General features: G+C 44.3%; 2 protein-coding genes across 3 annotated transcripts; one reads left to right on the top strand and one right to left on the bottom strand.

Moving 5' to 3' along the window:
- Positions 1-7,317: 7,317 nt before the first annotated feature.
- Positions 7,318-20,482, top strand: fosl1 (FOS like 1, AP-1 transcription factor subunit). Of its 2 annotated transcripts, XM_008124111.3 has the most exons (4): positions 7,318-7,893; positions 13,652-13,903; positions 17,321-17,428; positions 19,218-20,482. In XM_008124111.3, exons 1-4 carry the CDS (start codon positions 7,825-7,827, stop codon positions 19,695-19,697), a joined length of 909 nt encoding a protein of 302 aa, XP_008122318.2. In that variant the 5' UTR covers positions 7,318-7,824; the 3' UTR covers positions 19,698-20,482. The 2 variants fall into 2 exon arrangements, with proteins under 2 accessions (XP_008122318.2, XP_003229892.3); XM_003229844.4 differs by lacking the exon at positions 7,318-7,893 and having other exon boundaries at positions 8,569-13,903.
- Positions 20,483-22,380: 1,898 nt separating this feature from the next.
- Positions 22,381-24,940, bottom strand: ccdc85b (coiled-coil domain containing 85B). Its single transcript, XM_062964800.1, has one exon. It carries the CDS (start codon positions 24,808-24,810, stop codon positions 24,172-24,174), a length of 639 nt encoding a protein of 212 aa, XP_062820870.1. The 5' UTR covers positions 24,811-24,940; the 3' UTR covers positions 22,381-24,171.
- Positions 24,941-25,289: the final 349 nt, after the last annotated feature.

Below are 25,289 nucleotides of genomic sequence, written 5' to 3'. Positions count from 1 at the left end.
TTCGTGAGCCAGAGCCAGGTCTTCTCCTTATCAGCTTTTCCTTCAATTTTGTCAAGGAACTTTCCATGCAGTGTTTTGTTGTGCCAGCTGTCAGCTCTAGTTTGTAGTGTGGCTTTCTTGTACTGGTTTTTTGTCTGCTGTGCTTTGAGGAGTTTCTGATTTTTGACTTCAATCAAAGAAAGGTTCTTCACTTTGCTTTACGTATTCTGCCAGGGCATGTTCTTCTTTATTATTATTATTATTATTTGCTACATTTATTATTATTTATTATTTCCATTATTTCTATCCCTCTCTTCTCACCCGAAGGGACTCAGGGCAGCTTACAAAACTGGCAAAATTCAATGCCAATACACAACAATACAAAAGAATAAAACATAAGCAGTTAAATACAGATTTAAAATAATACAAAATACTTGAGCCATTCATCCACAAAACATTGTACGAGTAGAGTCTCACTTATCCAACATTCGCTTATCCAACATTCTGGATTATCCAAGGCATTTTTATAGTCAATGTTTTCAATATATCATGATATTTTGGTGCGAAATTCGTAAATACAGTAATTGCTACATAGCATTACTGCGTATTGAACTACTTTTTCTGTCAAATTTGTTGTATAATATGAAGTTTTGTGCTTAATTTGTAAAATCATAACCTAATTTGATGTTTAATAGGCTTCTCCTTAATCTCTCCTTATTATCCAACATATTCGCTTATCCAAGCTTCTGCCAGCCTGTTTAGCTTGGATAAGTGAGACTCTACTGTACCAATAAAATTACATTAATTGAGGCATCCGTAGGTTAAATGTTTTTGAATATTTACATCAAGCTCAAATTTAAGATAAGACTGTCCAACTCTGATCAAATCATTATTCTCATCTTCGATGTCAATATGCTTATGTATCCTTTTAATAATAATAATAGAGTAACATAATACATGTAATAATAATAATAATAATAATAATAATAATAATAATAATAAATACAGGAAAATAATACATGTAATAATAAAGTAAAATAATAAATGTAATAATAATAATAAGATCAGAGTGAAATAATAAATGTATTAACAATAATAAAAATAGATTAAAGTAAAATCAATAGTAGCAATAATAACAGGAGTAAAATGATAAATTTAATAATAATAAGAAGAAGAAGAAAGAGTAAAATAATAAATGTAACAATGCCAATAATAATAGAGGAAAATAATAAATATACCATATATACTCGAGTATAAGGTGACCCAAATATAAACCAACCAGGACCCTCACCCGAGTATAAGCTGAGGGGGGCTTTTTCAGTTTTAAAAAAAAACGGCTGAAAAACTAGGCTTATATTCAAGTATATACAGTATTTTATTCTGTTTTATTGTAATAATAATAATTATTATTTATTTATTTATTTATTTACTACATTTATATCCCACCCTTCTCACCCCGAAGGGGACTCAGAGCGGCTTACAAATTAAATTTACATACAATATTATATTATTAGCATAGCACAGTACTGGCAATAAATTACTATATTGTACTATATCAATATATTGTAATATTATTAGTAATATTACATGTAAAATATAATTAATATTATTATATTATATTATATTATAATTTTGTATTATTAGTATTATACCGTATTACAATATAATATTATGAATATTATATGTATATAAAGGTAAAGGTAAAGGTTTTCCCCTGACGTTAAGTCCAGTCTTGTCTGACTCTGGGGGTTGTTGCTCATCTCCATTTCTAAGCCGAAGAGCCGGCGTTGTCCGTAGACACCTTCAAGGTCATGTGGCTGGCATGACTGCATGGACCGCCATTACCTTCCCGCCGGAGCAGTACCTATTGATCTACTCACACTCTGGGGGTTGGTGCTCATCTCCATTTCTAAGCTGAAGAACCGGCGTTGTCCGTAGACACCTCCAAGGTCATGTGGCTGGCATGACTGCATGGACCGCCGTTACCTTCCCGCTGGAGCGGTACCTATTGATCTACTCGCACTCTGCGGGTGGTGCTCATCTCCATTTCTATGCCGAAGAGCCGGCGTTGTCCGTAGACACCTCCAAGGTCATGTGGCCGGCATGACTGCGTGGAGCGCTGTTACCTTCCCGCCAGAGCGGTACCTATTGATCTACTCACACTCTGGGGGGTTGGTGCTCATCTCCATTTCTAAGCCGAAGAGCCAGCGTTGTCCGTAGACACCTCCAAGGTCATGTGGCCAGCATGACTGCATGGAGCGCCGTTACCTTCCCGCCGGAGTGGTACCTATTGATCTACTCACATTGGCATGTTTTCGAACTGCTAGGTTGGCAGAAGCTGGGGTTAACAGCGGGCGCTCATTCCGCTCCCGGGATTTGAACCTGGGACCTTTGGTCCGCAAGTTCAGCAAGTCAACGTTTTAACACACTGTGCCACCAGGGGCTCCGACAGCTAACACCTCCCAAAAAAAGATTCTCCCAGGCAAGAAGCCACAGGGCCATTAAATGCTAATAAAGGTGATTAATTACAACACTCACACCTGCTTCAAAGAAGAGTTCTTTCTCCCACCCTGGACCTTCTTCTACAGATATATAAACTCCACTTACCTAGCTTCCAAGTTCCCAGAGACCTCACAATCTCTGAAGGCCCCGAAGGTGAGCGCCAGAAGGCCCGAAGGAGGCGGGGGGTGAAGTCATCCTCCCGGGGGCCTCAACTGCGCCCCCGGGACGATGGCGCCACAGGCAAGTGCCTAATTCGCCTCTCCGTTGGACCGCCCCTGACTACTCCTTTCCACCTGCTGCTAAGGAGGCTGTTCAGGTCTTGACGGCGGTGACGGTCTGGGTGGGGGATGAATCCTGGTCAGTCGCAAGGCCAATCAGGGCAAAGGGTCACAGCCTGTGCTGGGTGGGGTCACACTCCCCTTGGAGGCGCAGGTTCACAACTTCATTGCCGTGCCTGGAGTCCCGGGTTTAAGGTCTTCTTTTCAGTTACGGATTTTAAAGGACGCTTTTATTGGCCTGGTGTTGTATTTTAAGGAGAAGAGTGTAATAACATGTCTGTTGTTGTCGTTGTTGTAAGACCGTCATAGGCTTGTCCCTATGACCCTTCCACCCATCACACAAATGGATGGGAATGATTTGAGGCCTGGATCTCCTAGGGTTAAGCCCAGAAAGTCCCTTCAGTTGGTCGGGATTCTGGCAGGATGTGAGACACCCGGGCAGAACGTGGGTGACTCACCTGCGAGGATGGCCGCTCCCCAAGAAGGGGATCAAGAAACCCTTCTGAGGATCTTAGAGCTGGATGAGAAGCCCACGGGCCATGCAGACCAACCCCCAGCCAGGCAGGAAGGCACCATCAAAGCCCTCCCGGCAGATGGCCATTCAGCCTTTGCTTCAAAGCCTCCAGAGAAGGAGTCTCCATCATTATAATTATAACTAAATATGATGACGATGATAGAATACTAGAGTCAGAAGGGACCCCAAGTTCAGGAAGGAAGACACAATCAAAGCCCTCCCGGCAGATGGCCATCCAGCCTCTGCTTTAAAGCCTCCAGAGAAAGAGTCTCCATCATTATAATTATAACTAAATATGATGACGATGATAGAATACTAGAGTCAGAAGGGACCCCAAGTTCAGGAAGGAAGACACAATCAAAGCCCTCCCGGCAGATGGCCATCCAGCCTCTGCTTTAAAGCCTCCAGAGAAAGAGTCTCCATCATTATAATTATAACTAAATATGATGACGATGATAGAATACTAGAGTCAGAAGGGACCCCAAGTCCAGGAAGGAAGACACAATCAAAGCCCTCCCGGCAGATGGCCATCCAGCCTCTGCTTCAAAGCCTCCAGAGAAAGAGTCTCCATCATTATAATTATAACTAAATATGATGATGATGATAGAATACTACAGTCAGAAAGGACCCCAAGTCCAGGAAGGAAGACACAATCAAAGCCCTCCCGGCAGATGGCCATCCAGCCTCTGCTTTAAAACCTCCAGAGAAAGAGTCTCCATCATTATAATTATAACTAAATATGATGACGATGATAGAATACTACAGTCGGAAGGGACCCCAAGTCCAGGAAGGAAGACACAATCAAAACCCTCCCGGCAGATGGCCATCCAGCCTCTGCTTCAAAGCCTCCAGAGAAGGAGTCTCCATCATTATACTTACAGTAGAGTCTCACTTATCCAACATAAACGGGCTGGCAGAACATTGGATAAGCGAAAATGTTGGATAATAAGGAGGGATTAAGAAAAAAGCCTATTAAACATAAAGTTACATTATAATTTTACAAATTAAGCACCAAATCATCAGTGACACAAAACGCAGTTCAATACATAGTAATGTTATGTAGTAATTACTGTATTTACGAATTTAGCACCAAAACATTGCAACATTTTCTACAAAAAACATTGATTACTAAAAGGTAGACTGCCTTGGATAATACAGAACATTGGATAAGTGAAGCTTGGATAAGTGAGACTCTACTGGATAACCAAATATGATGACGATGATAGAATACTAGAGTCGGAAGTCCAGGAAGGTCATCTAGTCTAGGAAGGAAGACACAATCAAAGCCCTCCCGACAAATGGCCACCCAGCCTCTGCTTCAATGCCTCCAGAGAGGAGTCTCTAACACTATAATTATGATCAAATATGATGATGACAACGACAGAATACTAGAGTCAGAAAGGGACCCCAAGGACCATCCAGTCCAGGATGGGGCACAATCAAAGCTCTCCCGACAGTTGGCCGTCCAGCTTCGGTCTCCAAGGCAGCATACTTCACTGCCAGACAACTCTTCTTGCCAGGAAATCCTTCCTAATGTTTTAGTGGAATCAAATAGGGCTTCCTTCCTAAGACTGAAGCATGGCTCTCATCACTCTGTGCATACTCCATCGAACTGCATGCTGGCTTGCGAGGATGAGTTTCAGCGTCGAGGTTGGTTGGGTTCCAGAGGGGGAAAACAGGGGATTTCCCTGCCTGGCGCCCACAGGTTTGTGAGTCACCCTCCTGAGTGACATCTGGGTCAGGCCGGCAGGGCCAACACGTGTCTCTCTCGGCAGGAAGGAATGGGAGAAGTGGCCTACTTTCCATAGCAACTCTCAAGCAACCAGAAATGACCTTTATCTGGCTCCTACCAAAACCCACAGGTGTCGGTTAACGGAGAGTCTACTATATTCGGTCCATTTTATAGTAACTCTCAAGCAACCACAAATGACCTTTATCCAGCATCTACCAAAACCCATAGGTGTCCGTTAACTGAGAGTCTATTATATTCGGTCCATTTTATAGTAACTCTCAAGCAACCACAAATGACCTTTATCCAGCATCTACCAAAACCCATAGGTGTCCGTTAACTGAGAGTCTATTATATTCGGTCCATTTTATAGTAACTCTCAAGCAACCACAAATGACCTTTATCCAGCATCTACCAAAACCCATAGGTGTCGGTTAACTGAGAGTCTACTATATTCGGTCCATTTTACGGTAACTCTCAAGCAACCAGAAACCAGTTCCATCTTGTCTCCTGTGCCATAGCAACATGCTATGCTAATTTTATGTACCTATAGTCTCACTTATGCAACATAAACGGGCTGGCAGAATGTTGGCTAAGCGAATATGTTGGATAATAAGGAGGCATTAAGGAAAAGCCTATTAAACATCAAATTAGGTTATGATTTTACAAATTAAGCACCAAAACATCATGTTAGACAACAAATTTGGCAGAAAAGGTAGTTCAATACGCAGTAATGCTATGTAGTAATTACTGTATTTATGAATTTAGCACCAAAATATCACGATATATTGAAAACATTGACTACAAAAATGCGTTGCATAATCCAGAATGTTGGATAAGTGAGACTCTACTGTGTGTGTGTGTGTGTGTGTATATATATATATATATATATATAATTTATAAATATATAATATATTGTATGTACATATAATATTATAATGGAATACAATATTATACTACTAATAATACAATATAATAATATTAATTATCTATTATATATTAAGAAATGGAGATGAGCCAGAGTCAGACATGACTGGACTTAACGTCAGGGGAAACCTTTACCTTTTATTATATATTAAATGTAATATTATTAATAATATTACCATATAATAATATAGTACAATATAGCAATTTAATGCTTAAGCAATGCTAATAATATATTGTATGTACATTTGATTTGTAAGCCACTCTGAGTCCCCTTCGGGGTGAGAAGAGTGGGATATAAATGTAGTAAATAAATAAATACATAAATAAATAAATATATTTATCTAGCTCCTACTAAAACCCATAGGTATCGATTAACTGAGAGTCTGCTACATTAGGCCCATTTTATATTAACTTTCAAGCAACCGGAATTTATCCGGCATCTACCAAAACCCAGGGGTGCCGGTTAACTGAGAGTCTATTTGTAATAATAATAATAATAATAATAATAATAATAATAATAATAATAATCTCATTAAGCCATTATTATTACTATTATTATTATTTTATTGTATGATCCAGCATATAATAATAATAAATAAAACTTATTTATACCCCGCCACCATCTCCCCGTGGGGACTCGGGGCGCCTCACAATGTTACAAAAGTAACAGCGCCAATACACCAACAATATACACAGTTTAAAACACAAGAAGATAATAAAACAGAAGTTAAAACAAAGGTTTATACAACAGTAATAATATCAAACAACCACCAATGCCATTCAGTCAACTATCTTGTTTGCTGTGTCATACAATAAAATAATAATAAAAAACTCATTAAGCCATTATTATTATTATTATTGTTTATTGTATGATCCAGCATATCTATCTTGTTTGCTGTGTCATACAATAACAATAACAATAATAAACTCATTAAGCCATTATTATTATTATTATTATTATTATTATTATTATTATTATTATTATTTTATTGTATGATCCAACATATCTATCTTGTTTGCTGTGTCATACAATAAAATAATAATAAACTCATTAAGCCATTAATATTATTATTGTTTATTGTATGATCCAGCATATCTATCTTGTTTGTTGTGTCATACAATAATAACAATAACAATAACAATAATAAACTCATTAAGCCATTATTATTATTATTATTATTATTATTATTATTATTATTATTATTTTATTGTATGATCCAGCATATCTATCTTGTTTGCTGTGTCATACAATAAAATAATAATAAACTCATTAAGCTATTATTATTATTATTATTATTATTATTATTTTATTGTATGATCCAGCATATCTATCTTGTTTGCTGTGTCATACAATATAATAATAATAATAATAATAATAATAATAATAATAATAATAATAATAGCTTAATGAGTTAATAATGGCACCCACTGCCCTTTGGGAGGGGGGTTGTGGAGCGAAACCTATTTTATTCAGGTGGGAAAACCTGCCTGTCCGAAGGGGAAGCCATTCCCAGGGCAGCCCAACAGGAAGAAAGAACCCAAGGCCAAATAAGGGCATCTACGTCACCGCCCTGTGAATCACCCTCTGGGACGTACCAAGCGTCTCCCGGCAGATGGGGGGAACCGCGGCTCAATGGGTCCTCATCCATGGGTTGGAGAGGGATTCTTTCGCGGGTTGGAGTGGGGATCGAGGGGACTCTCACTCTTTACCACGGGCGAGGCTGGGAACCCCCACCCGGGAAGCCTGCGTGGCTGTTTGGGTTCCCATTTGGCCTCTGCCTCCCCCGGAGCGAGTGAGAGTAACGTGGCCCGGGAGTCCCCATTCATAAAAACGAAGCCAAAGGGCCTGGCAGGGCTCATTTTGGGAGAGAGGGGGCCTCCTTGGCAGGGCTGAGATGTTCAAGGGCTTCGGAGGGGGAAGGCCACCCGCTCCCGGCGCCCCTCGCCCAGGATCCCAGCACCAGGTAAGGCACTCTGCACATGCTCCATGGACTCTCTCTCCACCTGAGCTTAACCTTTCCTGTCTATATCTCCCACGTGTCTCTCCCTGGTGGGGCTTGGCTCACCTCCCCCCCCCCAAAAAAAGTCCAGGTATGGGTTTTGGGTAGCTGGGAAGGAAGATAGGGGCCCCTGTATCCGCGGGTGCTTAAGCCCCATTCCAGACAATGGCCATGATGACCCAAGTGGGTCTCTTCCATGGAATTGTATACTCTAGGTATCTCTCTCTACCTCTTTTCTACCATCTCTGTATACCAATTTGCTCAATTCTATTATTATTATTATATTATTAGTAATGTATTATTACTATTATTACATTATTATTATTACTAAATTATTATTATTACTATTATTACTATTACATTATTATTACTACTACTATTATTACTATAACTCTATTATAATTACTATTTCTATTATTATTACTATTATTACATTATTATTATTAAATTATTATTCTTACTATTATTACATTATTATTACTACTATATTATTACTATTCTTACTATTATTACATTATTATTACTACTATTATTATAATTACTATTTCTATTATTATTAATATTATTGCATTATTATTACTAAATTATTATTTCTATTATTATTATTATTATTATTACCATCATTACATCATTATTATTACTATTATTACTACTACTACTCTATTATTATTATTATTATTATTATTATTATTATGACTCAAAGTGGAATACAACAGATCATTGGGTTACCGTGAGTTTTCTGGGCTGCCTGGCCATGTCCCAGGAGCAGCATTCTCTCCTGACGTTTCGCCCACATCTACGGCAGGCATCCTCAGGGGTTGTGAGGTCTGCTGGAAATTAAGCCAGTGGGGTTTATATATACATATATATCTGTGGAATAATGTCCAGGGTGGGAGAGGAACCTCCATAGGTAAATATGTGAATGTTACAATTGGCCAGCCCGATTAGCGTTGAATAGCCTTTCAGCTTCAAAGCCTGTCTGCTTACCGCCTAGGCAAGTGGGGTTTATCTATCTGTGGAATAATGTCCAGGGTGGGAAAAAGAAAGAACTCTTGTCTGTTGGAGGCAAGTGTGAATGTTGCCATTGGCCAGCTTGATTAGCATTGAATGGCCTTGCAGCTTCAAGGTCTGGTTGCTTCCCGCTTGGGGACATCCTTTGTTGGGTGGACTTTATATCACTGAAGCTTGGTCCACATCTGTTTTTGGCTGGGTTCAGCGCTCTCAGGATGCAGGTGAACTACAACTCCCACATTCCAAGGCCAATCACCCCCAAACCCTGCCTGTGTTCACAGTTGGCCATGCTGGATCTGTGGCCAAGTGTAATCTAGATCCGTCAATGACTGTGTTCAGTGTTCTCTGGGTGCAGGTGAACTACAACTCCCAAAAATCCAGGTCAATTCCCACCAAATCCCTGCAGTATGTTGTTGTTCATGGGTCTTCTCTGTGCCAAGTTGTGTCCTGGTCCATTGTCGGTGGAGATCATAATATCTCTGGGTGCAGGTGAACTACAACTCCCAAAAATTAAGGTCAATTCGCCCCAAACTCCTGCTGTATGGTCAGTTGTTCATGGCTGTTCTCTGTGCCAAGTGTGGTCCCGGTCCATTGCCAGTGAGGGGGGGGGGTCACAGTATTTCTGGGTGCAGGTGAACTACAACTCCCAAAAATCAGGGTCAATTCCCCCCACACCCCTACAGTATATCCAGTTGTTTATGCATGTTCTTTGTGCTAAGTGTGGTCCCGGTCCATTGTCGGTGGGGATCACAGTATCTCTGGGTGGGTGCAGGTGAACTACAACTCCCAAAAAATCAGGGTCAATTTCCTCCAAACTCCTGGTCATTTCTGGTCTGTAGGTCTTTTGTAGGGTTTTGCCACCGCAAGGAGAGCCGCTGGGATCTGGGCTTCGTTGTCGGACTCCCCTCCGAGTGCCAACCAAGGCCGGCCCTGCTTAGCTCTCGGGATCGGAAGGAAGGAAGGCGTCTGGTGCAGGATGGGCGGGGATGTGGTGTTCTTGCTGTGTCATCCCAGGGCTGTGTCATCCCAAAGTGACTCATCACGAGCAAGCAAGCAAGCAAGCCAGCGTCAGACCTAAGTCAGCCGCTTGCTATCTTTACGCAGATACCCTTACTGATTGACTTCACAGCTACTCAGTGCTGTCCAAGCTTGCTAAATGCAACATCCACACTTGCTTTACACAGACAGGAGTTCTTTCTCTCACAGATTCCATAGATATATATATACACACACTTACTACCTCTGGGCAGCTACCCTCACTGATTGACTTTGCAAACTTGACGGCTACTCTATTCCAACTTGCAAATTGCATACACACAATTTACGATTCGGATATTTATCGGATATTTACAATTTCCGATTTGGATACTTATCGGATATTTATGATTTGTGATTCGGATATTTATCGGATATTTACGATTTGTGATTTGGATATTTATCGGATATTTGCGATTTGCGATTAGGATGTTTATCGGATATTTACGATTCACAATTCGGATATTTTTCGGATATTTACGATTCGCGATTTGGGTATTTATAGGATATTTAAGATTCGCGATTTGGATATTTATCAGATATTTACGATTCGCAATTCGGATATTTATCGGATATTTACAATTTGCAATTCGGATATTTACAATTCGCAATTCGGATATTTATCAGATATTATCGGATATTTGCGATTCGGATGTTTATCGGATATTTATGATTTGTGATTCGGATATTTATCAGATATTTATGATTTGTGATTCATAACAGTAGCACAATGACAGTTATGAAGTCGCAATGAAAATAATTTTATGGTTGGGGGGTCACCACAACATGAGAAACTGCATTAAGGGGTTGTGGCATCAGGAAGGTGTTACAGGTTAAAGTACTGTATATACTCGAGTATAAGCCTCATTTTTCAGCTCTTTTTTTAAGACTGAAAAAGCCCCACTCAGCTTATACTCAGGTGAGGGTCCTGGTTGGCTTATATTTGGGTCAGCTTATATGGTACATTTATTGTTTTTCTCTATTATTGTTGCTACTATTACATTTATTTTACTCTATTTTTATTAATAATACATTTATTATTTCACTCTGATCTTATTATTATTATTGCATTTATTATTTTACTCTATTAGTATTAAAAGGATACATAAGCACATTTACATTGAAGAAGATGAGAATAATGATTTGATCAGAGTTGGACAGTCTTATCTTAAATTTGAGCTTTATGTAAATATTCAAAAACATTTAACCTACCGATGCCTCAATTAATGTAATTTTATTGGTATCTATTTTTATTTCTGAAATTTACCACCCTCGGCTTATACTGGAGTCAATGTTTTCCCAGTTTTTTGTGGTAAAATTAGGTGCCTCGGCTTATATTCGGGTCGACTTATACTCGAGTATACACAGTATATACACACACAGACACACACGCACATACAAATACCTATGCACACATACCTCTCTCTATATATATATATACATACACACACACACACACATGCAGAGTACATACATACCCTGTTTCCCCGAAAATAAGACAGTGTCTTATATTAATTTTTGCTCCCAAAGATGCGCTAGGTCTTATTTTCAGGGGATGTCTTATTTTTCCATAAAGATGAATTCACATTTATGGTTGAATTTTTAAAAATGAAAATTTATTATCTACTGTACAGTAGTTGTCATCACAAAATAGCATAACCAAACTGTGAATCCTTTCAAGAATTTCTATATTATATTTTATTGCTATACTGTTTTAAAATTACTGTTTTAAATTTCTGTTTGTATGTAAATTTATGTTGTTGTTGGGCTTGTCCCTGTGTAAGCTGCCCTGAGTCCCTTCTGGGAGATGGAGGTGGGATACAAGAATAAAGTTATATTATTATTATTATTATTATTATTATTAATATTAATATTTCTTGTTACTACCTTTATTTACATGTACAACAATCTATAGTACGTACATTTACCGATCCTGCATGCTTCCAAACAAAAACTTTGCTAGGTCTTACTTTCGAGGGAGGCCTTATATTTAGCAATTCAGCAAAACCTCTACTAGGTCTTATTTTCTGGGGATGTCTTATTTTCAGAGAAACAGGGTATGCACTTATAGATACACACATACACCCATAAGCCGTGGATGATTGAGCCCGTGCGCTAATTCTGCATCCGTGTATCCGCTGTGTCAATGTTACTTTATCCTTACTCCGTTACAGTGGGAGATTCAGAGCGGCATAGTTAACCTGTGTAACTCCTTGCTGCAGGACTTTGTCACTGCCAGCCTGGGTGACTCTAAAAGGGCATTTAATAATATTATTGGGAAGAGGCCTTCCTATTAGAGCAGCTGCTTTAAAAATCTAGAGCAGGCATGGGCAAACGTTGGCCCTCCCTCTGGGTGTTTTGGACTTCAACTCCCACAATTCCTAACAGCTCTTGGGGTCGCTGTTAGCCAGAGATGTCTTGAAGCTCGCCGGTTTTCAATGCCTCATTCTGGGAGTTGGGCAAAGTGACGTCAGCACCCCACGGAGGCCAGCAAGGTGTGCCCAGGTGCCCCAGGGCAGGGCTGCGGATGCCAGAGGGAAGTAGGTCAAGGGAGAAGGGAAAGGGCACCGAGTGCAAGCCCTGGTGGGGAAGGCCATCAATCAGAAGGCCATCACCGCCATCAATCATTAACTCTCTGGCTGCAGGATGAACTACAACTCCCACTATGGTGCGTCAGTCCCCTCCAACCCCTCCAGGAGAAGGTTCTGTGTGCCAAGTTTGGGCCAGGTCCATAATCAATGGAGGTCACAGTTTCTCCGATTGTGGGCAAACTATTAGACATGTCCAAAAAATCGTTTTGAATCGTATATCGGAATTATTTCAGATTGTTCTCGCTTTTTGATACGCATTCCGAGACATTGTCTCACAGTGCAACCAGCAATGTAATTCGAACCATTGTTGGCCCATTCTCTAATTGTCTCTTAATGTTTCGTTAATTTTTTTCCCCCAAATTTTTAAAATATATTTTAAAAAATATTTTAAATTTTTTTTTTGTTTCTGCAACCTACCTAGAATGGGAGCTTAGCGCAGCCTAACATGGCTGCCGCTCCCCGGCCAATCAAAAGATTCCACGATGGACGTAAAGGTGGGGGCTAGGGTTGATGAGGATAGCTCCTTTTTTTTTGGCGATTGCGCATGCGCGTCCGCCATTTTAGAAATATTTAGAATCATTACGAATTTTCAGAAATATCCGAAATTTTTGGGTGAAAAAATCGGAAATACTTTCTATAATAAAGCGCCAGCGCCCCCTACTTTAGAAACGAGAATTGAAACATTTTTTTCATCAATCGGACATGCCTACAAACTATACATTCCAGGACCTACAGCTCCTAGAAATCATGGTGAATTCTCCCCAAACCTCTCCAGTATGTTCAGTTGCGGATCAATTCCTCTGTTTGCTGTGTGCAATAGAAAAGGGTGGGAAAGGGTTCTAGGAGAGGCAGTGGGCGGGGCCATGCAAATTCCACACCGATTCAGAAACATTGGGATGCCTGTGGTGGAAGAAAAACAGGCTATCTGGGATGGAATTATCCATGAATGAAAGTCTTGACTTGGGTGGTGGGCAGGATGGTGTTTGTGGAGGACATTGGCAGGGCTCTTGGACATGTTCATGGCGCTCGCTACAACCTGCAATGTTGAGTTGGCTGTTCATCGTGGTCTTCCCTTCCCTTCCCAGAAGTACCCCTCAGACCCCGGTGCTGGGAGCAGCAGCAGAAGCGGTCCCGGTGGCCTCATCCCCAACCTCAACACCATTGCCACCAGCCATAACCTCCAGTGGATGGTCCAGCCCACCATCATGGGCGCCTCGCCTGGGATCCCGCCGTACCCGCGGCCCTACCCCTGCCCGCACTACGGCCCCGGAGTCCGCCCGCGCGTGATCCGCACCGCCGGGCCCTTGCTGGTGCCACGGAGGCGCCATTCGGAGCATGTGAGTAGAGCCGGCCCAACACGTCGTAGATTCACCAAATCCTAGAGTTGGAAGAAACCCTCAAAGGCCATCCAATGCATCCCCATTCTGCAGGAAGGCACCGTCAAAGCCCTCCTGACAGATGGCCATCTAACCTCTGCTTAATAACTATTAATATTATTAACACCTATTGGCACACATTAGATGTCATGGGAAAGCAGGGTCCCAGAATAACTATCGTTATTAATATTATTATTAACACCAACTGGCAAACATCAGATGTCACGGGAAAGTAGACCTCTCTCAGGCCCAGTTTAGGGTCCTAGAATAACTATTGTTATTAATATTAACACCCATTGGTACACATCAGCTATCATGGGAAAGCACTCCTCTCTCTCCGACTCAGCTTAGGGTCCCTGAATAACTATGGTTATTAATATTATTATTAACACCAACTTTTTTTTTTCGTGTCAGGAGCAACCGGAGTTGCTTCTGGAGTGAGAGAATTGGCCGTCTGCAAGGACGTTGCCCAGGGGACGTCCGGATGTTTTGATGTTTTTACCATCCTTGTGGGAGGCTTCTCTCATGTCCCCGCATGGAGCTGGAGCTGGTAGAGGGAGCTCATCCACACTCTCCCCAGGTGGGATTCGAACCTGGCAGCTTTCAGGTCAGCAACCCAACCTTCAAGTCACTTAGTCCACTACGCCATCTGGGGGCTCCTATTAACACCAACTGGCACACATCAGATGTCACGGGGAAGTAGACCTCTCTCAGATTCAGCTTAGGGTCCCTGAGTAACTATAGTTATTAATATTAATGTTATTATTAACACCCATTGGCACACATCAGCTGTCATGGGGAAGCAGGCCTCTCTCAGGCCCAGTTTAGGGTCCTAGAATAACTATTGTTATTAATATTAACACCCATTGGTACACATCAGCTATCATGGGAAAGCACTCCTCTCTCTCCGACTCAGCTTAGGGTCCCAGAATAACTATAGTTATTAATATTATTATTAACACCAACTGGCAAACATCAGATGTCACGGGGAAGTAGACCTCTCTCAGATTCAGCTTAGGGTCCCAGAGTAACTATAGTTATTAATATTAATGTTATTATTAACACCCATTGGCACACATCAGCTGTCATGGGGAAGCAGGCCTCTCTCAGGCCCAGTTTAGGGTCCCAGAATAACTATTGTTATTGATATTATCATTAGCACCCATTGGCACGCATTAGATGTCATGGGGAAGCAGGCCTCTCTCAGGCCCAGTTTAGGGTCCCAGAATAACTATTGTTATTGATATTATCATTAGCACCCATTGGCACGCATTAGATGTCATGGGGAAGCAGGCCTCTCTCAGGCCCAGTTTAGGGTCCCAGAATAACTATTGTTATTAATATTAATACCAATTAATATTGACCCCTCGGCTCTGGAACTCCCTCCCCAGGGAGATTAGGTTGGCGCCCTCCCTACCATCCTTTAAGAAACAACTGAAAACCTTGATGTTTGGGCTGGCCTTTGGAGAGACAGCCATTGGATGACCAGCCTCAGTATAATTCTATTCTGAATGTTATTAGGTTCCTTTCATCGGGGTATTTTAATCTAATGATTTTATCTTATATTGCTGCTATAGTCGTCCCGTCCCCCCCCTCCCCCACACACACACCTTTGAAGTTGACTGAATGGCATTGGTGGTTGTTTGATATTATTACTGTTGTATAAACCTTTGTTTTAACTTCTGTTTTATTATCTTCTTGTGTTTTAAACTGTTTATATTGTTAATGTATTTGCGCTGTTACTTTTGTAACATTGTGAGCCGCCCCGAGTCCCCACGGGGAGATGGTGGCGGGGTATAAATAAAGTTTTTTTATTATTATTATTAGCACACATCAGCTGTCATGGGGAAGCAGCCCTCTCTCAGACCCAGCTTAGGGTCCCAGAGAAACGATTGTTATTAATATTAATATTATTAACAACACCCATTGGCACACATCAGTTGTCATGGGGAAGCACTCCTCTCTCAGACTCAGCTTAGGGTCCCAGAATAACTATAGTTATAACTATAACTTGCTCCAGCTGAAGGCCCCTCCCACCAGTAACATGCTTTGCTAATCTATATATATAAAAGGGTAATGGAATCACGGCACCGGACAAAACAACTAAACTAAATGCCCCACAACCTTGAAAATTGACAGCACAACCTCTCATCCACGCCTCTACGTTCATACAACAAAAAGAAAAGAAAAATTAAGTCCTAGCCACAGCAACGTGTGGCCGGGCACAGCTAGTTATATATATATATATATATATATATATATATATATATATCTGTATATGTATATATATGTGTGTGTGTGTGTATACACACATGCATATATACAATATAATTTACAATAATATATAATATTATATTGTATATGCATATATTATTATTATTATTATTATTTTGTAATACAATATACAGTAGAGTCTCACTTATCCAACATTCTGGACTATCCAACGCGTTTTTGTAGTCAATGTTTTCAGTATATCATGATATTATGGTGCTAAATTCATAAATACAGTAAATACTACATAGCATTACTGCGTATTGAACCACTTTTTCTGCCAAATTTGTTGTCTAACATGATGTTTTGGTGCTTAATTTGTAAAATCATAACCTAATTTGATGTTTAATAGGCTTTTCCTTAATGCCTCCTTATTATCCGACATATTCGCTTATCCAACATTCTGCCGGCCCGTTTATGTTGGATAAGTGAGACTCTACTGTAATACTAATAATATAATATTAATTATATATTATATATTACATGTAATATTATTAATATTACAATATATAGATATAGTACAATATGGTAATTTATTGTCAGTATTGTGCTATGCTAATAATATAATATTGTATTTAAATTTAATTTGTAAGCCGCTGAGTCCCCTTCGGGGTGAGAAGGGCGGGATATAAGTGTATTAAATAAATAAATAAATATTACTAACACCCATTGGCACACATCAGATGTCATGGGGAAGCAGACCTCTGTCAGTACCTGCTTATTATTACGCAGCCCGAAACGAAAGGGAACGAAAGCAAGCACGATAACTGTGCGGCTTTTGTTTTCGTGTCGGCTCTCATTTCCTACGAAAATGTCGTCATCCGTTTCGTGCATCCAGATGAACAATACTAAACGAATACACGAATGAAAACAATGAAATGAATACCGTGCACATCTCTACTCTTGAAACCAAACTGGTGCTTGTCCGCCCTTTCGTGACCACTGGGAGTATTGCCCTCTCTCCAGTTATGCACCAAGCTCTGGAATCTCAACTTGGCTCATCCCATTTTTTTGAAAAGCGAGCTGCCGTCTCTTCGCCAGAGTTTCTATTTTAGTGGAATCTCTTTTCTTCGTAATTTGTATCATAGTCCTTGTGTCTCTTCCCAGGTGAGCCCCGAAGAGGAAGAGCGGCGACGGATGCGACGGGAGCGGAATAAATTGGCAGCCGCCAAATGCCGGAACCGACGGAAAGAACTGACGGACACCTTGCAAGCGGTGAGTAACAATAGCCTTTGGAAACACTATTATTTTCTCTTCCTGGGTTGAAAGTGTTATTTCCTACTACCTACCTACTTACTTTGAAAGCAGTGTTTTACTCCAATAACTTCATTTTTCCTGGCACATATGAGATAGTCATTGGAAAATGAGAGCAAAACGTGCTGCAGGATGTCCCGCACAAACAAAGTTACTGCAGTTTTATGATAGAACCAATTAAGAAATGACTGACTAGGTACTGTCAGAAGGGACAGAGAGTTTCATCTATGCTGACGATCGTGCCATCACCGCCCAAGCAGGGAGCTTTGCAATGGCTGAACAGAAGCTCTCCGAAGCTCTAGGTGTTCTTACTGCCTATTACAGGGAAAACCAGCTGATTCCTCATCCACCCATGTTCAACACTGACACAAATGACCAAACACTGCCAGAAGGGACAGAAAGAGAGTTTCACCTATGTTGACGATCGTGCCATCACCGCCCAAGCAAGGAGCTTTGAAATGGTTGAACAGAAGCTCTGACATGATTAATAAATATCTATAACCCAGGAACAAAATTTGTGTTATAGTGTAGTGCAGTGGTTCCCAAACTTATTTGGTCTGCCGCCCCCTTTCCAGATAAAATATTACTCAGCACCTCCTGGAACGGGGGCGTGGCTTAGAGGGGTGAGCGTGGCTCCTGCTCAAGAGGGTGGGGCTAAGCCTCTCCCCAGTCCAAGATGCAGGGCTGGGAGGGGAAGGGGGAGGTGGGCGGGGCCACAAATGGGCGGCTATGACTGGGATGTTACGAGCTCTGAGGCAGGGCTGAGCTTCTATCCCTGTCCTGCGGCGCCTGCCAGGACACAGGGGGCGGGGCTAGAGGAGGGGGCGGGGCCTCTTCCCAAGTGCCTGACGGGGCTGAACCTCCATACCCCAACCCCGTGTTCTAACAAGTGCCTCGGGGAGGTATACAGAGGCACAGACCTGTCTCATGCTCTTGAGAAGAGACCCAACCCCTTTAGTCCTAAAAGGCCTCTCAAGAGAAATATAGAGGCTCAGCCCTGTCTTGGGCTCTTGGAAGGACGCCCCGCCCCTTTCCCTAGCTCTGCTCTCTGTGTCCCAAAAAGCGCCTCAGGAGAGGTATAGATTCTCAGCCCTGTCTCGGGCTCTTGGGAAGAAGCCACACCCACTCCTCTAGCTCCACCCCGTGTCCTAACAGGCACCTCAGGTGCTCAGCCCTGTCTCCAGCACTTGGGAAGAGGCCTCTCCCCTCCCCTGGCCCCGCCTCCGTGTCGTAATAGGTGCCATCACCGCCCCCCTGGATCGCTGCAGCGCCCACCAGGAGGCGGTAGTGCCCACTTTGGGAATCACTGGTGTAGTGCAATCCTCTACCAAAGCTGGTCATTCTACCACTGGCATGGGCAAACTTTGGCTGAAGTTCCAAACACCTGGAGGGCCAAAATTCGCCCATGCCTGTTCTATCAGGTCTCATGTGCTGTGTTTTTAACCTATGTTTTGTTGGGCTCGTCTCCATGTGAGCCACCCTGAGTCCCTTCGGGGAGATGGTGGCGGGATATAAGAATAAAATTATTATTATTATTATTATTATGAATATAGGAAGACTAGTGTGTCGGGAAGATGCTTCTTAACGCATAGGCGATAGTGATGATGATGATGATAGGACTGGATGGCCATCTGTCGGGAGGGCTTAGACAGTGTCTTCACACCTGGCTTGGCTCTTGGGTCTCTTCCAACGCGATGATTCCATCTTGGGGTCTGGCTTCTCAGATTGATCCAGTGTTTTCCCCATCCAGGAGACGGACCAGTTGGAGGCCGAGCAATCGGAGCTTCAGAAAGAGATTGCGGAGCTGCAGAAGCAGAAAGAGCGCCTGGAGCTGGTGCTGGAGGCCCATCGTCCAGCCTGCAAAGTCCGAGGGCAGTCGCCGAGCAAAGAAAAAGAAGTTGGCGATCAGGCGGCAGCGACAACTGTCAAGCAGGAATCCCCTCCGGGGCCCAGCAACCCCCGCCGGGCCGCCCCGGTGCCCCCCAGCATCACCTTGCCCCCCAGCGGCCCCTTGGAGCCCGAAGCCCTGCACACCCCGACCTTGATGTCCACCCCTTCCTTGACCCCCTTCACCCCTAGTTTAGTCTTCACTTATCCGGCTCCCGGCGACCCTGAAACACTGTCCGGGTCGGGATTCCCACAAGAGCCCTGCTCTTCTGCACATCGGCGCAGCAGCAGTGGCGACCATTCCTCCGATTCTCTCAATTCGCCCACTTTGTTGGCGCTCTAAGGGTCAGTCACTGGACAGTCACGGAGCCCTGGTTGTGCCGGCATTGCTTCTGCCTCGGGCCATGGTTTGCCCTTTCCCACACCCGCTTCTCTTGCGTTCGGACATCGTTCTCAGCTGACCCATCAAGGGACATCATCGTCCCGCTCCATTCTGCGTCTGGTTCTGGGCAACATGATTCAACAATTCGGTGTACAAAATCTATGTGAAAGGGATCTATACCTCTGACTGCAAGCCAACTGTGTGACGCTGCAGCTAAAAAGGCCAATGCAATCCTAGGCTGCATCAACAGGAGTCCAGATTGAGGGACGTCATAGTCTGCACTTGGACTAATACAACATCTGGTTCTGGAGGAAACAATTCAAGCAGGAAATGGACAAGATGGACAAGATGGAAGGGTGGCCAAAGTCCTACGAACTATAAATCCCTATCAGAAGTGGCCTAGGAAGCTAGAGATGTTTAGATTGGAGAAGAGGCGGCTGAGACAGGACACGTTTAAATAGAATGCTGGCCACTGACAGAAATAAAATATCTGCATTTTATTCATGTTAAAATATTGGAAAGGTTGTCACATTGAAGACAGGGGAAGCTTGTTTTCAATTGGTTTATAGACATAGGCTTCTGCCCTTCCTTCCTTGGTCTTTTTTATAGTTTGTAAGCCACGAGGCAGGGTTTGAAACAAACAAAAAATCATAATGAGAAGACAATATTTGTCTGAAATGTGAGATTGAAAATGATAGTCAAAATGACATATAATAAATATTATATTTCTATATATAAAAGGAAAACTAGGTATGTTTGTTTGTAAGGTAAATTACAACTCCCACTATGGTGAGCCAGTCCCCTCAAACCCCTCCAGTAGGTTGAGTGGGTCATAGGGGTTCCATGTGCCAAGTTTGGTCCAGGTCCATCATTGGTGGAGGTCACGGTTTTGCTGTTTGTGGGTGAACTACAACTCCCAGAAAGGAAGGTCCATTCCCTAACCCAACCCCTCTAGTCATCAAATTTCAGCATATCAGGTATGCATGCCAAGTTTGGCCCAGATCCATCATTTGGGTTTGCAGTGCTCTCTGGATGTAGGTGAACTAGAACTCCCCCAAATCAAGATGAATTTTCCAAAGACCACCAGTATTATTTGCTGGTCGGGGGGCTCTGTGTGCCAAGTTTGACCCAATTCCATCTTTGGTGGGGTTCATGTGTTCATTGATTGCAGGTGAACTATACATCCCAGTACCTACAACTCCCAAATGCCCAGGCTTTGTCTTTAGGGAGGCGAGAGGTTAATTCTTTTGCTTCTCGACTCAAGGAAGCCCCAGAAGCCCCAAACAAAGGAGGGGAAGGGATCGCATCCGGGGATTGTTGCCCTTGGCTCCTTGTTATCGGGATCCCGATCCGGGCATCTGCTTCCTGGCCGGGAGACCTTTTGTCTCCCATCCGGCTGCACAGGAAGAGAGCCTCCAAGAGGTCACTTTCGGGCTTATAACCCACTGATATTTCAGAAATGCCTGAAGAATTGTCAGTTCCGTTTAGCCTTTGCCACTTTTGACACGATGAGACAGACAATCACTCGGTTAAAGATGAGGAGCGTTACAGGAAAAGGAGTCGGTGACTCAAATTCGACACCAAACACGGGCGACATCAATAAAGCCAGAGCAAAGCGCTCCAAAACCTTGTGTCCGGATGGACAAGTTGGCCCAAGTTTTCCCTATATAGGATTTTCTCTCCTGACGCAAGTGGGAAAGTTGAATAGCCTTGTAGCTTCAAAGCCTGGCTGCTTCCTGCCCGGAGGAATCCTATGTTGCGAGGTGTTATCTGGCCCTGATTGTTTACTGCCTGAAGTTCCCTTATTTTCTGAGTGTTCTTCTTTATTTACTATCCTGATTTTAGAGTTTTTCTTAATACTTGGAGCCAGATTTTGTTCATTTTCAGTTTCCTCCTTTCTGTTGAAGGAAGCAGCCAGGCTTTGAAGCTGCAAGGCCATTCAACGCTAATCAAGCTGGCCAATGGCAACATTCACGCTTACCTCCAACAGACAACTATTTCTTTCTCCCATCCTGGACATTATTCCACAAATATATAAATCCCACTTGTCTAGGCAGTAAGCAGCCAGGCTTTGAAGCTGAAAGGTTATTCAACGCTAATTGATCTGGCCAATTGCAACATTCACACTTGCCCTAAAAAGACCTTTCTTTCTCCCACCCTGGACATAGTTCCATATATACAGCTGGTTTTCAATAGACCTCACAACCTCTGAGGATGCCTGCCATAGATGTGGGTGAAACGTCAGGAGAGAATGCTTCTGGAACATGGCCATACAGCCTGGAAAACTCACAGCAACCCATTATTATTATTCTTGGGGGCCAGTGCATATTTAGCTTGGAGAAGACTATAATGGATAACTTTAATATATGTGGTTATGCTGCTCCAGAGACAAGGTCACAGAGCAATGGGTTCAATTTCAATGTAAACATTAAGTTTAAAAATTAAAATTTGCAATAAGAGCTATCTGAAAGTGCAAGAGACTGCCTTCGGAGGGTGGAAAACTCTCCATATTTGGAGGTCAGATGAGCCTCTTTCAGGAGTGCTTAAGCTATGTATTGTTGCGCTCCAAGGGGTCAGACTAGATGGCCTTTGGGGACCCCTCTTAAGGTTCAAAAACAATACAATCCTTCCCAGAAGGAAGCAATGGTTTCAAAACATTTATTTAACATCCTGAGGAGGAGAAAGAGGGTGAAGATATTCACATGCCCGGCGCCCTGGAATCTTTTTTCCAGTTGAGGGGCAACCAGCTGTACAACTACAAATTCCCCGCAAGTCATAGTCCAGTTGTATCCAGGACGGTAGTTCCAGTGTCTACAAAGAGTCCTGTGGGTCACAGAAGCTCGCTGCTTCCCCAAATTGGGTGGGTTTCCCCCGTCTTCACAGCAAAACAAAGCCAAGTCTTGTAATCCAGTGTCAGGGAGTTCCTAGGGGTATTTATATCCTTGGTCCAAGCCAAGTCCATAGTCTCAAACTATTGCTAATCAGTCTCAAACTATTCCAGTGCCACATTCTAGGGAAGCAAATGTTCCAAATAGTAAGCAAAGTCCATTCCAATCACAAAAGAGACCTTTGGTGGTCCGAAATCTGCAACATACATGCATGCCACTCTCACATTGTCCAGGATAGCTGCCCTAAATCGGGTCTTTTGGTCCGTTTCATACATTCGCAGGCCGATGAAGCACTCGTCGACCTCAACTACCTCCCCTAAAACACTATAAATTCTTTGTAGTCATACAACCCAGTTTAGATCTGCATTATACAGTCAGTGTAGACCTGTACGGAAGTGCAGATCTAGCCAAAGCCTTATATAATTTAGTTTTGGGTCTACACCAGGCCTGGGCCAACTTGGGCCCTCCCTCCGGAGGTTTTGGACTCCAACTCCCACCATTCCTAACAGCTGGTAGGCTGTGAGTTGGAGTCCAAAACCCCCGGGAGGGAGGGCCCAAGTTGGCCCAGACCTGTTCTATATTAAGGTTTAGGAAAAGAGCAGCATCATATCCAAATAAACAGGCCTAACTAAGGATATATTCCAGACCATAGGTGTTTTGGAGTTCAACTCCCACAAATCCTAATAGCCTCAGACAGATGTCCATGCAGTCTTTCCTAAACATGGTGGAGAGTCCTAAGGACCAGTCAGGTGCCCGGCTGTAGTGACAGTAGCAGGGGGAGGGATGTCAAGGGCCATCTAGGTACCAACCGTCTGCCAGGCAGGGGAACACCAACAAAGCCCTCCCGACAGAGGCCCAGGTGGTATTTATTAAAGGGGCCTCAGTTCCAAAGATGGTAGGGAGCCCCAAAGGCCCTGGCAACAGCAGCAGCTCATTCCGGGGCTTGGCTGTAGTGACAGGAGTGAATCCTTTCTGCTGGGTGGAGAGACACCAACAATACCCTCCCGGCAGAGGCCCAGGCAGTCTTTCCTAAGAATGGTAGAGAGCCCCGATGGCCCATTCAGGTGCCTTTCTGGCAGAGGGAGAGATGCCAAGGGCCATCTAGGTGCCAATTGCCTGCCAGACAGGGGGACACCACCAAAGCCCTCCCAGCAGAGGCCCAGGTGGAGTTTCCTAAGGAAGGTAGAGAGGCCCAAAGGCCCATCCGGGTGCCTTTCTGGCAGGGGGAGAGATGCCAGGGGCCATGGAGGTGTCTGTAGGTGCCCATTGTCCGCCAGGCAGGGGGACACCACCAAAGCCCTCCCGGCAGAGGCGCTTCCATGGGTGGTGGGGCACCCCAAAGGTCCTGGGTGGAGTGACAGGAGGCTCTCCTTTTTGCCAGGTGGAGAGACACCAACAAAACCTTCCCAGCAGAGGCTCAGGCGGTCTTTCCTAAGGATGGTAGGGAGCCCTAGAGGCCCTGGGTGGCGTGACAGGAGAGTACCTCATTCCGGTGACAGGGGAGAGACACCGCTGAAGCCCTCCCGGCAGAGGCCCTTCCGGCCCGGTCACCCGTCGGGGGAGCACCCGGGGTGGCTCTGGTCGGGGCTGCCGAGGCTCCCGGTGGAGGAGCTCCCGTCGCCGAGGTCCCTGGGCCCGCAGGGGGCGGGCAGGGCGAGCTCGGCGTGGGCGGCGGGGCTGGGGGCGGCGCTGGCGCTGGTGGCGAGGGCGGCGGCGCACTCGTCGTCGAGGGCGAGGCAGAGCTGCTTGAGCTCGAGGTTGTCGCGGGCGAGGCGGTCCTGGAGGCCCTCGAGGGCGGCCAGCTTGCGGAGGCAGGCGGCCACGTCGTCGCGCAGGGCCTGGGCGGCGGTGTGGCCGAAGAGCTGCCAGGTGCGGGCCAGGCGCTTGGCCTTGGCGCGGTCCTCGTCCAGGAAGCAGCAGAGGTCGCGCAGCTCGCGGTTCTCCGCCTGGAGGCGCCCGTTCACCGCCTTCAGCTCGCGCACCTCCCTCAGGTGCTCCTGCAGCTGCCGGTTCACGCCCTGCATCAGACGCCCCCGCTGCACCAGCGCCGACAGCTTCGCCGCCTCCTCTCGCCGCAGCCGCCGCACCAGCTCCTCCTTGCTGCACGAGCCCAGCTCCTCGGCCGACGCCGCCTCGGGGTCCTCCTCCTCCACGGCCTCCGGGCCCGGCTCCCCGGCGCCCAACATGGCGCCCGCTCGTTCTCCTTCCCTCACGACATCCTCGCGCCAATAACGGGACGCCGGCGCAGGTGCACACCGCGCAGGCGCAAGACGGGGGACGAGCGCGGCTACGATTGGGCGGGGCCAACACGCCTCCCAGCCTCATTGGCTCCCAGGGATGGCAAACACCCCCAATGCCCCGCCCCCTCCTAGATGAGAGAAATATAAACACTGAACCACAGAGATAGAAAATTTAGACGCAGGTGCGCAGGCGCAGAAGAAGACAAGCGCCGCCACGAGTGGGCGGGGCCAACAACACGCATCCCGGCCTCATTGGCTCCCAGGGATGACAAACACCCCCCAAGGTTCTGCCCCTTTCTAGATGAGAAATATAAACACAGTGAACCATAGAGATAGAAAAGTGAGAGAGACAGGCGCGATACAGATAGAGAGTTAGAGAGATAAGTAGATAGAGAGATTGAGAGACAAATGGAGAGATGGAAAGA

This window comes from Anolis carolinensis, unplaced genomic scaffold (genome assembly GCF_035594765.1).
Source record: "Anolis carolinensis isolate JA03-04 unplaced genomic scaffold, rAnoCar3.1.pri scaffold_14, whole genome shotgun sequence".
NCBI classification, from domain to species: domain Eukaryota; kingdom Metazoa; phylum Chordata; class Lepidosauria; order Squamata; family Dactyloidae; genus Anolis; species Anolis carolinensis.
This window is presented reverse-complemented; position numbering and strand designations above follow the sequence as displayed.

Excerpts from the sequence above, each read along its gene's own strand:
- fosl1 (XM_003229844.4), top strand. The coding sequence starts at position 13,580 with ATGTTCATGGCGCTCGCTACAACCTGCAATGTTGAGTTGGCTGTTCAT. Across the intron at positions 13,904-17,320 it reads GGAGGCGCCATTCGGAGCAT|GTGAGCCCCGAAGAGGAAGA; the intron begins GTGAGTAGAGCC and ends GTCTCTTCCCAG. Across the intron at positions 17,429-19,217 it reads TGACGGACACCTTGCAAGCG|GAGACGGACCAGTTGGAGGC; the intron begins GTGAGTAACAAT and ends TTCCCCATCCAG.
- ccdc85b (XM_062964800.1), bottom strand. The coding sequence starts at position 24,810 with ATGTTGGGCGCCGGGGAGCCGGGCCCGGAGGCCGTGGAGGAGGAGGAC.